At 51.9% G+C, this 13,198-nt stretch overlaps 1 protein-coding gene across 1 annotated transcript in view; it reads right to left on the reverse strand.

The window, feature by feature from the left end:
* The window catches only part of VAC14 (VAC14 component of PIKFYVE complex), a 40,431-nt gene that overhangs the window by 24,009 nt on the left and 3,224 nt on the right, over nt 1-13,198 (reverse strand). The window contains exons 3-11 of the mRNA XM_087971886.1: nt 10,874-11,041; nt 10,412-10,474; nt 8,989-9,096; nt 8,185-8,294; nt 7,650-7,756; nt 2,914-3,048; nt 1,827-1,982; nt 688-748; nt 263-407 (exon numbers count right to left, since the gene is read on the reverse strand). Of these exons, the coding sequence (XP_087828012.1) occupies nt 263-407; nt 688-748; nt 1,827-1,982; nt 2,914-3,048; nt 7,650-7,756; nt 8,185-8,294; nt 8,989-9,096; nt 10,412-10,474; nt 10,874-11,041 (1,053 nt within the window). The remainder of the gene's footprint in view (nt 1-262; nt 408-687; nt 749-1,826; nt 1,983-2,913; nt 3,049-7,649; nt 7,757-8,184; nt 8,295-8,988; nt 9,097-10,411; nt 10,475-10,873; nt 11,042-13,198) is intronic.

Raw genomic sequence — 13,198 nt, forward strand, 5'->3', positions numbered from 1 at the left:
CAGGCAGAGACAGAGCTTCTCATGTGGCAAGCAACCAGTGGTAGATATGCTGCTTTGTATGATCCAAACATAATGAATTTATCACATGGGTAAATGAAGAACACTTCTTATTTCTGAGTAACATCTAAGGAAGCATCAAGAAATTATTTGCTCTGTTCAGGTGACATTAGAGTTGCTATTTAAATGGCTCCTTTCCAATCTAAACAAAGGCCAGTAGCAATAAAACCCATTTCTCAAGATCAGGTTGGATCTGAAGGCCTACCTTGCGTGGAGTCTTGATGTACAGGTGGTACAGCCACTTCAAGACTGCAATCCGCGTCATCATCCCAGTTGTGGAATCATGAAGGTGACAATCCAGGACCTGCACAATTCCATCAAGGTTCAGGGTCACACAAGTCCTCTCCATGCTGCAGATAAAAGCAGGAGAAACAGATTGGTCTAGTGGTTAAGGCACCAGGCGAGGAATCAGGAGAGGCCGAGTTCTAATCCCACCTTAGGCAGGCTGAGGGACTTTGGGCTGGTTGCTCTCTCTCTGCTCAACCCATCTCACAGGATTAGGTACACCTAGCAAAAATAGAGGCTTCCCAAAATCTCAGCCCCCACACACAAATACCTCCGGGCACAGGAAGCCTCCTCCTCCTCCAGACCTCCCACCACCCCGCTTTCAAAACAGCAGGAATAACTGACCTGGCAGGCACAAAGATGCTGGCGCTACTGAAATCCGACTCACTGGAGACATCCAGGCAGCCTAAAGGAAGAGAGAGCAGGTGAGCTGAAGCTCAAGTCTTCCCCAAAATCGACCTGGAAAGAAGCTGGGGGGCAAACTCCTTTCTTCCCAGGCCCAGCTCTGCCTGCCAGAGGACCAGAAAGCAAACCATCACCCCCCGTTGCTGCATGAGGCAGCAAGGCACAAGCTCTCTGATGAGCAGCAAGGCACAAGCTCTCTGCAGTGCTGGCCACAGCCGTGGACGACGCCTGAAGGGCAATGGACTTGAGGTCAGGCAACTCCAGCAGAGGGAGCGTAACAAGCAGCAGCCTGGCTTCTCCGAGGGGGGGAGCATGCATCTTCTGGGAAGAAAACCCCACCTCCCCCCATGTGGGACTATCTAGTTGAACTTCTAGGGAGAGCGGCTGGGAACTGCCTGGCTGCAGCTGTCCAGAGCCTCCATTCCCAGGCCTCTGGGCCAGGGCTTTCTGAACTTGGGGCACTTGGGGCCCTCAGCAGCTCTCCGGCCCCTTGCCAGCATCCAGGCCACCTGCTGTCTCTGCAACAACTCAAGCAAAAGGTTACACAGCCAACGGGCCATTGAAGCTGAGCTGGCAACTGCCCCACATAAATAAGGAAGTCAGTGCAGGTTGAGAGGAGCCCAGAATGGCTTCTTAATCCGTTATCTGAGAAATGGCGAGAAGTAGGGGACCCCCAAAGGGACCCGCAATTCAAAGCAACAACCAAACTGGAGAAAGCAACTTCACAATGGCAAAGGAGGCTCCCATTATCTATCAATTCAGGAGGGGTTTCCCTTCGCAATACTCCCTTCGCGTCTGCAGCATCGGTTGCTGCTCTCGGTTGCAGACCGACCAAGGAAGAGCCGGCCACTTTGGGCAGCAGCAAGCTCCTGCCTGGGCTCCAGGGGAAACTGAAGCCACTTCAGAGCCCTACACTGGTTAAGGGGAACCCCATCGCCTGGCTGAAGAAGGTGGAACTGGACAGCAATTTGCCCTTCAGGCTCTTTGAGCCCCAGATGCCCCAAGTCCTCTTAGCCCCGAGAAGATGGAGATGCTGCTGCTGCTCCTGGCTATTCCAGCGCTTGGAAAACAGGACTCACCACTCGGGGGCTGCTTTGCCTTGGGGCCAGCCTCTTCTTGGCCAGCCTCTCTTGGGGGGGCTGGCAGGGGCTCCCTGCCCTCATCTGCTTCGTCATCTTCTGGGGTCACTAACTTCATCAAGCTTTGATTGCCCACAGCGGCCACCTCCTTAATATCTGCATTTCACTGATCAAGGAAGGTTTTCCAACAAAGACCAGGAGAATCCCCAGGAGACCCTCAAGCGGGGAGGTTGGGATCAAAGGGAGTTCCTCCTGCCCGGCCCCAATGCTCAGAAGGGCTCCTGGGACTTTGCAACTGATTTTAGGGACTGGAAAACGCAGGCCAGGGCACGACGTGGAGGGCAACGCAGGTTCTCTGCCTCCTTCCCACACGGCTAGGCACTCTCCCTGCTCCCTTGCACCGTCTGGCTTGTGAGGGCCACCAAGAAGTCAGGGCCCAACAAAGCTCCTGCAAGGGTAGCAAGGCTGCACTTGCTCATTAGACGGGGCCCCCAAGAAACCCTCCCCCGTTTGCCTGGAGAAGGTCCCTGGCGAGCAAGAGTTTTGGGGGCCGACACCCGTGTGGTTACTGGAGGACCGAAGAGCCTCCTCTTTTGGGACTGCGTGCAAGGGGAGGGAGCCCGTTTGGCTTCTTGATTTGTACCACCAATTCTGCCACCAACAATTTAAGTTAATGTCAAAGTTTAGAATTTGAGGTAACCCCTGAAGCAGAGAGAGAGGAAAAGGCTGCCAAGTGCAAAGTCCTGACCTTCCCCCAAAAACTTTATCTGAAAAGCTCCTTCTCCCTCTCTCCCCCTTCCCCCAGCCCCTCTCACACACACACAGACCTGCTTTCCAAACTGCATCCTGGTGGGTCAGCCCAGAGATGAGAGACCCTCTTGCTCATTCCAAGCAAACAAAACCCCTTGTGAGCTTGCTCTCTCGCCCAGGAGCCACAGCTTTCCGGCTGACCTCCACCCAGGGAAGTGGGAGGAACCCTCGGATTCCAAGCCTCACCACCAGAGCCACAACCCCCCCCCCCAGGGGCCAGAAGAGCAGTAGCCCCCTCCCCCAGGAAGCCCACCCCCTGCAAGGCAGGAGCAGGTACTCTTCTTGCGGTCGTCGTAGGACAGGCAGGGCAGGACGGCTGTCAAAATCCCCGAAGAATAGGGAAGCATCACCCGGCCGGCCAGTTGGATGAACTCCCGCATCCAACACATGGCCGTCAGTTGGATGAGATCATCTGCGGGAAAAGAAATGCAAACAGTGAAAGCTTGGCTGCTGCTTCTATCCCAGGTACCACCCGCAGGTTTCATGAGCCAAGAGGCACCTCTGCCCTCCTCTCCCAGGAAGAGAAAAAATGCCAAATGCACCTGAAGCTAAAGGAAGCAGGACACACGATGTGCTTGATGAGAGGGTTTTTAGCAGCAGACACAGGAACACTTACCAGCTGCCTCCATCGGCAACCAATTGAAGTTGCAACAGCACTGAAGAAATAACTTGATGACCAATGCCCTCCTCTCCCCCCTGCAGTGTGTGTGAGTGATCCCACTGACAGCCAATGCACCTGGCACTGTGCCTGACCTGTTTGGTTTTCCTCCCCCCGCCTTGTGCAGCAGAAAGAGGGGAGAAGAAGGAAGGCCAAGAGAATAAGCAGGGATGGGAGGAAAATCAATGTAACAAACAACAATAACACTACTACTACACCAGGTGGCTCTTTGCCCAGGGCCCTCATAGCTGGTGGTGCCAATAGATTGCTTTGGATGTGTATTTCCCCAGGTGCAGCTGCTTAGTCTAGTGGTTCCCAAAGTGGGCAGTACTTCCCCCTGGGGGGCGGTGGGATGCCTTAGGGGGGCGCTAAGGGGCGGCAGGGGGGCGTTCGAGGTGCCGGCCCTGCAGGTTCTCATTGACTGTAGCACCACTCCAGAGCCGGTGCCTCCAATGAGGAAGCGGTGGCACATTATGTGCCGCCGCGGCCGCATTCAACACACACACACCCCTGCCGCCTCTTAGTGCCCCTCTGCTGGCCCCCTTGGGGATGCTAAGAGGCAGCAGGGGGGCGTTTGAGGCGCCAGCCCTGCAGGTTAACCCATTGACTGTAGTAATGCTCCGGAGCCAGCACCTCCAATGCGGAAGCAATGGCACGTTATGTGCCGCTGTGGCCGTGTTCGACGCGCCGCCCCCCTGCCACCTTTAGCGTCCCCAAGGGGGCCGGCAGAGGGGCGCTAAGAGGCAGCAGGGGGGCATTCAAGGCCCCGGCCAGCCCTGCAAGTTCACCCATTGAGGCGCCGACTCCGGAGTCAATGTTTCCCGATGTGCCTGTGGGGGGCGGTGCCTCCAAAGCAGCGGCGGTGGCATGGCTTTGGTCTACTTTTCCAACGCTGCACCGCTGCCTGCCCTGGGCTTCCTCAACCCTGCCCTGTACTGGCTCCAGGAAGCAGGGAACAGCACCGCCCTCTACAACGTGAGTGCCCTGGGGTGCTTGGGAGGCTGATCCCTGGTGGGAGGGGCAGCCTGTGAACTTGCTGTCAGGCACGGCAACTACAAAGAGGGGCGGGCTTGGTTGAGCGGGATCCTGGATATTGGTCATGTGGTCAAAGCCTTCTACAAATCCATGCATCCATCCATCCAAAAGGTCTATCTGTCTTTCTGTCTACCTACCTACCTACCTATCCATCCATACATACATCAATCCATCTATGTACCTACCTACCTACCTATCCATACATACATCAATCCATCTATTTATCTTCCTACCAACCTACCTACCTATCCATGCATCCATCCAAAAGGTCTGCCTGTCTTCCTGCCTGCCTACCTACCTATCAATATATCTACCTACCTACCTACCTACCTACCTACCTACCTACCTACCTGTCTCTTTGTTTCTATCTATCCATCCATCCATCCATGTTCGAGGTGCCAGCTCTACAGGCACATCAGGAATGTAGAGCAAAGCCAGACTGGGAGGGAGGGAGGGAGAGAGAGAGACCTGATGCATCAGATTGAAATGAGGCCTAGTTTAGACTGAGGCCCTTTTCCACATTGAAACCTCTTTGCCAGCACATTGAAACCTCTTTGGCTTCTATTAAAGGTTTTGTGGATGAAACATGGTCAAGACTATCAGGAAGCTCTCACATTTTGTTGAGGCTTTAAACAGGATCCAATAGACCAGACCTTCACCCTAAAAAATTACTTTTCCCCAATAAATTACAGTGCCAATTCTGAAGAAGGCAAAACCAAAATGTATTGGTAAATTACAAGGAGGACACACACAAACACACACACTCCCTTCTAACCCTGCTGGAGCAGGTGATTGGACCAGAATAGAAATCTCATTATCTTTCTCCTCCCTCCCTCCTTCTTTATTTCTTTTTTTTTCTGTCCCTTCCTTCGACCACCACCCCTTTCTTTGTCCCCTTTTCTTTCTTTCCCTTTTCTCTTTCTTTTCTTTCTTCTCTCTCTCTCTCTCTCTCTCTCTCTTTCCTTCTCTCAGGCTCACCCCATTGACTTGGTACACCGCTCCGCTCGGACTTGCTTGGGCAAGTCTCTCCGGTGCAGCGGGCTCAGTGGGGTGGACCTGCGAGGCCGGCACCTAGAACGCGGCAGTGCTGGCACGTTTGAAAATAGAGCAAAGCCAGAGGTTGGTAATTTTTGCTGCAAAGAATCACAAAAGCTTCTGGGCTGTGCACAAGAAGGGACACACATGTCAATGCAATTCAGCAACATAAAATAAAGAAATTCAAATAAAACAAATCAACTAGAATCGGCAAAGCATCTCTGATTAGATTCTATTCACTACTAGTATCTTATCAGAGATGCTTTGCCGATTCTAGCCCAATGACCTGCTCCAGCAGGGTTGGAAGGGAGTGTGTGTGTATGTGTGTGCATGGCTGTCAAAACTCCAAAAACAGGTCAAATAGCTCTGGAGAGGCCAGTCATAAATTAGAACACTTGCTAAACAACCGGCCATTAAGTGAGGACCACTTGTATTTGGTTTGCCAGTCACCTGGCCACGCCCTCCCAGTCACATGCCCACCAAACCGGTCCCTACACGGTCCTGTGACCACCAAGCCACACCCACCATCACATGACCAGCAAGCCACACCCTCAAATTAGGCCACACCCACAGAAATTTGAATCCCACCCCTGGGTGGGGGGCACCGTGGATGAGTTTGTAGCACCAAGGGGGCGGTGGACTGAAAAAGTTTGGGAACCACTGGCTTAGTCTATCGTAATCCTTCCTGGCCAAAGAACGTTAAAACAAGCCTGACTTCCTCTCTTGCTCCTTATCCCAGCACCAGCTGAGCCTTTTGAAGGGCTGGGGAAAAGGAAAGCAGTTGACGGGCTGCAGCAACAGACGGGCTGATCCCCATTGTGGGACCTGAATGAGAACTACCTGCATAGATCTCTTTTGGGGAAAACATAAAACTTATTTGCAGGCACGCAAATATTCTTGCATTTCTGCAGATTTAGTTCCATGCCAGCCATGCTCCAATAGCTGAAGGGGGGGGGGGGTCATCATCTTGACTTTGCATGCAAAATGTCCCCATTTTTAAAAAGATTTTTTCCCCCCTTGCGCTGTTTTCTTTTTCAACTGATTCACCAGCAAGCCAGTTCAGCATTCTTGCCAGTCCTGTGAGAGAACAGGACTTCACCTCCCATCCCAAACAGCCCGCCTGCATTAGGGCCACAAAAGCTTCCTGGCTTGCACTGACCGGTCCCTGCGTTTCAGCAACCCTTAATTCAGCTGGATGACTTAAGACCCAATGGAAGAAGTGTCAGCTCAGGGAAAGGAAAATGCCCCATTTTGAAACGCCTGCCCTTGATGGCTTCCAAAATGGGGCTGGGGGGGTGGGGGGCCTCCTTTCTCCACCCAGACACAACCCCTCTGCTTCTGGGAGTGTGGCTACAGAATACCTGCAGCAGCCATTCAGGAACCAGGCTTGGCGACTTTTGCTTTAAGCTGTTGCTGTGCCTGAATATGCGGGGCACTTTCTGATGTCTTTGTGAAAGGGGTTGTCTGTGTAATAAACAAAAAAAAAATGTTTGATTTGGTGATGTAAAAAGGTCTGCATGAAGAAGGGGCTGCATCCATCAAGTCCATTCAAGATCTAGTGAGTCACGTGAACTCATCCTTGGGGGGAGATGAATAGGCGAGTGAAAGGGTTTCTTCTGGGGGCCGTTCAATTAGGCAGCCAAGGTAAAATGGTTTGGAGGGCAGCAGAGGCCACAGGGCAGGCTAGCGGGGGGGGGGAATGGAACCTGCTTGCCTCCATGCCACAAAGCACAACAGGCAAGTTGCCACTTCTTTGGTCAGAGAGGGAAGAGGCCCTACGGAGGGGATGCAAAGCTATACACACAGAAGTCACATTCCCTGCATCAGCCATTCCTGCCCTTCATCCGCCCGTTTCCTCTCTGGCACTCCTAATGCAGCAATAGGAAGTGGGGACCCCCGGCACCTTCTAGGCTAGCCATCTGCAGGCTGAGCAGGACAAGCCATTTCTGACCTATTCCAAATAGCCCTCCCCACTTCTCCCGTTCTTCCATCCAGTGGGGGACAAACTCTGCCATGTCACAGGCCTAAGAGCCTCAATTCCCCATAACACACAAAGGCTGAGAGGGGCTAGCCAACCAAGGGTGGTTGGGCCGGGTCCTTGGGAAGCTGGAAAGGAGCTGCCATGTTGGAAAGATGTTGCTGTGCCCTGCTGAGCCTGGAGCACATGGGTTTGGCGCACTTTGTGGCTATCTCCTTTTTGACCCACTCCTTGTTTGCAAAGCATCGGGTAAAGAGAGATACCGGCCGCTTAGCAAGATGCACACCAGAGAGTAACGCAGGCATACCGGAGGCCTGGCAGTGAATGACCAGGATGTTGGCCATCTCAGCGAATTTGACATTGGCAGGGGTCTTCTTGATCTCTTTGAGAAATTCTCCCAGTGCCATTTCACACCTGGAGGACAAGGCCAGGAATGAAAAGAAGCTTAGGATGATAAGAAGCACATTTCCAGAAAAGACAGCAATCAGCCAAACCTCCTGACACAACTTGTTCCCTGCAGACTGTAGGATTTTCCTCTGCACTTTGGAAGGAGAGTTTAGGGCTCAGGAAACGCCCATGCTGCCCTCCCACCCATAGCCAGGGGGCAGCCAGCTGCTCTGCAGGGTTGCCTGTAGGTTGACTTTGGGTAACAGGAAGCCCAGCCCATTTCAAACAAGCCCACTTCAGACTGCGCTGCTGGAAGGATTCGGACCATGGCAGCTGACCAGTGGCTCAAGCAGCTTTTTAAGGCTCTGAGAGCTGCACATCCCCCTCCCCTCCTCGCGCCTAGACTGGCAGCTCAGTTGCCAGACATCCATTCCCAGACCCAACAGTGTCCTCACATTTTACGGATCTCCTTGCTGTTGTCACCTAGGATCTGGAAGAGTCCGTCTAGAACCTCTGGCAAGTAATCTAGAAGATTAATGTCAGGAACAGATTCCAGCACCAAAATCTAGCACGTGAGGGAGCAAAACCACAGAGTTAGAGAGCTGCAGTAGCACAAGAGTTGAGGAACTCAGCCAGCCTGGGGACTGTGGATCCCGTCAACAGCCACATCACAGGAAAGGGACACATGGAATGTGGACCGGACAAATGTGGCTTCAGCCCCCACTTGGCCAGGGAGCTCCGTGGCCGACGCTGGGCTAGCTGCCTTCCCTCTCAGCAAGGCTGCGGCTGTGGGGAATTGCCAATAATTCAAGAATCCGTTCAGGGGCTGCCATCTCAGCTGGGCTTTGAGAGCACCAAATGGGTCCCACCCACATAAGCCATAATGTACATACATTGTTTGGTTTACCAACACAGCTGGACTTAGCCACTGTAGTTGTAAACCATGGCTTATTGCCTATGAACACCTATAACGCTTCTCTCTGGATGCTGGAGAAATCAGGACTAAAAGGGAAATGGGGTCACTCTTTAAGTCTTCCATCCTTGAAAAGAGCCATCTGTGGTCACTCTGGAGGTTAGGGCCAACTCAGGACTGTGAAGCCACCTACAAAAGCACTCCAAGGGCAGCATGAGCTAAGCCCGTTATCTGCAGTGAGATTTCAGGTGTTCCAAGTGGGGCCAAGGAGAACGAGAAACCCTTTCCAGAGCCTCCTCAGAGTAACAGGAGCTGAGCAGAGAAGCGACGTGTTCCTGCTGCTCACCCAGGAGATGATGAACTGCCGGGCATACTGGTTGTTGGAGTAAATCCGCTCTCGCAGCAGCGGGATGAAGCTCACCAGGTCAAAGCGGCTGCTCTCGGTCACAATGTCCTGCCAAGGCAGAGAGGAGAGAAAGAAGCGGCCGCTCTCACCCGCCCATCCCTGCAGCCAGTCATGGACCTCCACCCAGCAGGCAAGCTGCTGAGAACCTTGTGGAGCCCCACATCTCTCCCTGTGCACCAAGACAAATTCCTCGTGTGTCCAATCACGCTTGGCCAGTAGAGAATTCTATTCTGCTAAGCTGGTTGCCTCACCAGGAGTGTTTTCAGTTTCAACTACTGGAGCGAAAAGGTTGTTGTCTAAGAGTTTCTCCTACAAGGCTTTGCAAAACAAATTCAACAATTGTTTGGTTTTGTTCTTTTTTTTATTTTCTCTTCTATTTATTTTAATAATGAAAGGCAAGAAACTTTTTAAAAGCCAGTTGAGATTTAAAAAGTTTTAAATGCTTTTTTTTGTATGATTTCTGTAAAACTGGGAAAACTTTTGTCATCGTCTGAATCAGATTGTGGTCACATATTACCTTACTACAAAATGCCTTGCTTCAATTGTCGCACAGTACTGTTCTAATATATTATATTCTGTATTTCATGCTACATTTATTCGTTTAACAAATCTGCTTTTATTTTTCAAATGCCTGTCAACTCCTGATTTCTTTACAAATTTTACTATTTCAAGCCTCAGCCTGTCTGATTTAGAAGCTCAGGCAAAAGGAGCACCTTCCCATTTCTGACTAATCAACGGGATACGTGGCCGTTCGTGGCCCAGTGTGCTGTGAGGCCTGTCCCCAGACCTGCACCATCTCAGCTCTACTGCCAGTAGGGAGCAGGAAAGGTACAGCCAGCTGTGGCAACTCCTGCTGCAAGGCCAGGCTGCCTTTCCAGCCCTGGGCGGATGGAGGAGGAGGAGGAGGAGGAGGAGGAGGAGGAGGAGGAGGAGGAGGAGGAGGAGGAGGAGGAGGAGGAGGAGGAGGCTTTTAAAGCATTCCATTAGCGCAGGGCAGTTGCAGGTAGCTCCAGGGAATGGCACTCACACCACGCCACTGGCCCATGTTTCCCTGGTTAGTGAGGCCAGGGAATCTCAAGATGTCAGAGAAGCAAGTGGTGTCCCAGAAGTGGGAAGGGACAACTTGGAAAGGACCAGGCACACATTCAAGACAGGAGCCCTCAAGGGTTCCAACACTGGACCTTTCCCTATACCTCAACTGTTCCTGCGTAGGCTGAAAGCCAAAAAGGAAAATCTGTTCAGAAAATCCCACCTTCTGGTTCAGGGCTGTCCCCCAAAATCTCAGCTGTTTCCCCTCTTCAGGCCTTCCCCCCAGTCCCATCCCCGTCCCCCCGGTTTCAATGGACAAGGAAGGGAGCAGTACCTTCAGAAGGCGATCCAGAAGCTCAGAGCCACTTTTGACATTTGGGTCAGGATCTGCAGCAAGCTGGGAAGGGCAAAAGACGAGAGGAGGAGCCTGCAGGACACGCAGAACCTCCCATTGCTCCCAAGATCCAGATTGGCGCTGCAGCCTCCCTCCTGCTGCATATGGAGGCCTTTGCCCTCGCGCCCCATCCATCTTCAGAGGCCCTTGAGGGAGCCTGGATGGGGTGGAACCCAGGACAGGTCCCACCCCAAGGGACATCAACCGTTGAGGCAGCCTCCAGCCCCCTGTACTGCTGCTATGTGCAAATGCTCTGGCGTCTGGCTTTTTCAGAGGCCAGAACTCATCCTGGGAGCCCCAAAGACATGAATGGTCCTCCTCCCCTTTTCCAGATTGCTGGGGGACACCCCCCGCCACCCAGGAACTGTTTTCTACCTCCAGACTCTGCTCATCAGTGGTTACCTTGCTCAGGCCATCAAAGAGCACGTTGAAATGGGGGACAATGGCGCCCCGGGCCACCTTCACAATGTTGTACAGGGCCTCACAGGCATAATAGCGCAACCGGCTGTCAGCATCTCCAAAGCACGTCAGCACCGGCTCGATGAGCTCCTTCAGGTACAGACCAGAATCCTGGCAACCAAACCGCAATGGAGAACATCAGGACTGGCCTAGCAAGGTCTCCCCTCCTCGGGCATGGCAGTGGGAGACAACCACCATCTCCTTGTTCTTGGATTGCCCAATGCCAACTTTGTAGCCATCAAAACTTGTGGCCCCCATTACTTTAAGATGAGGTGCCTCACCTCCTTTGCCCTAAGCTAAACAGCCCGCCCCACAATAACTTTGGCCTGCAGGGCATTCTTGGCTGCTTGTTATCTTTTCAGCCTCCTTTCAACCTGGGACTGCTGAGTCTGGAGCTTGACCCAAGATGCCACTCACTAAAAGGGACGCTCGCCTCACAGAAGAGCTCGCTGCTGAGACCTCCCATGAAATGAGTGGGGGAAAGGAGCAGCTAAGTCCTGCTTTTGGTCTGCCCCTTTTCCAAACAGCTGCTGTCCTACTGTCTCCCTACCATCCCAATTGCTGATGGAGACCCCAAGAAGAAAGCTGCTTGATTCAGCAAAAAAACAATGACTCAGAATCTCATTCTGACAGCAATTTCTTAGTTTATCCGAGCTTAGCTTAAGGTCAGCTCGTAAACATGAACCAATAGCTCAGTTTTTATTTTTTCTGTTACGTTTCTAATTCTCAGTAAATTCTTCCCTCTCAGAAAGGACATGAGAAAAATCTAATTTGTAGTGTAGGCTTTTGCCCTCCTGTCCTAATCCTTGCTCCGTCTTCCCCTTTACATCTACATGAAGCCACTGGGTGAGCTCATCTGTCCCAATTGTACATCCCCATCCCGGGTGAACTAGGTGATGCTGGGGGTGTTTTTTCACAGTGCCTGGAGGCTGTGGGTGTCTGGGTGGAGAAAAGAAAGGCTTCAGCTGGGCCATGGGAAGACAGAGTGGTTGTGGGTGAGAGGCTCTTCTGTACCTGGCACGTAATCTGCAGATCCCCCTGGACTTGCGACTCCTACTTAAAGAGCAGGTGGCAGTCGGGGCTAGGAGGGCCTTGGCTCAATTTTGTGTTGTACATCAGTTGTGATCTTTCCTAGATGGAGCAGCTCTTCTCTCATGCCCTACTCATCTCCTGTAGGAACTACTGCAATGCACTCTCCATGCGGCTGCCCTTAAAGAGTATCTGGAAGCTGCAACTGATACAGAATGCGGTAGTACAGACGATTCTGGGCATCCCTAGGATTGTGCAGAGGATTGTGCAACACCTCTGTTGCATGAGCTGCATTGGGTACCAGATTGCTTCCAGGTCCAATTCAAGGTGTAGGTTATCACCCTTAGTGGCATGCGACCAGGATACCTGAGGAACCATCTTGCCCAACTACACTGACTGGTCCCCCTGATCAAGCACAAAAGGCACATTATGGACTCATCAGTTAAAAATTTCCAGCTGGCGGGGTCTAGAAAGACAGCCTTTTCCACTGCTGCAGAACATCCTGCCCCTGAGGTAAGATTCTGCTACTCTGCTAGCCTTCCAGAAGAATGTTAAAACAGGGCTCTGACCACTGGCACAGAGTGGATGGCAACACTGGGATGGATGCTGGCTGGAGGTCACTCCCCCGCTTTTAACTCTGACTTTTGTACAGATTTTTAAAGGGGGGCGGGGGGGTTGGCTTGTAAACCACTCATAGACTGTGAACTGGATAGTGTATAGATTTCATTAATAAATAAATAATAATTGTGGACCGAAATCAAAGGGCCCAGAATTTTGCAAAACTATGGTTCAGTTTGAAGACCAAAAGAGCCCAGCCAAACTAATGTAGACAAATGTAGACATTCCAACCACCTTGCCCAGCCTTCCTAAGGGCAAACATAGCACTTCCCAAATATACCACAAGACAACATTCTTTGACTGATAGGACCTGCAGCATGCTGGATTGAGTAGTATGGCTAGAAACCACCAAGGAGAAATGGTCCTGGAAATCACCTGGTCCTGAGCATGAAGAACTTTAGAGGTAACAACCAACACCATGAACTGCACCAGAAGCAGAGTGAAGGTCAACACAGCTTGCCAAGCCGAGGTGTGACATGGGAACATAAAAGTGCATTTATGACTGCCTAGGCCACTGTATTCTGGATCAACTCAATGGCTTTCAAGAGCAGCCCTACATAGAGTACACTGCAGTAACTCAGAGAGAAGGTGACCAAGGCATGAATTATGAACAATGCAGGA

This window comes from Notechis scutatus, chromosome 9 (assembly GCF_049901735.1).
Source record: "Notechis scutatus isolate UNSWTSFEM ecotype Mainland chromosome 9, rNotScu1.2, whole genome shotgun sequence".
Classification (NCBI taxonomy): domain Eukaryota; kingdom Metazoa; phylum Chordata; class Lepidosauria; order Squamata; family Elapidae; genus Notechis; species Notechis scutatus.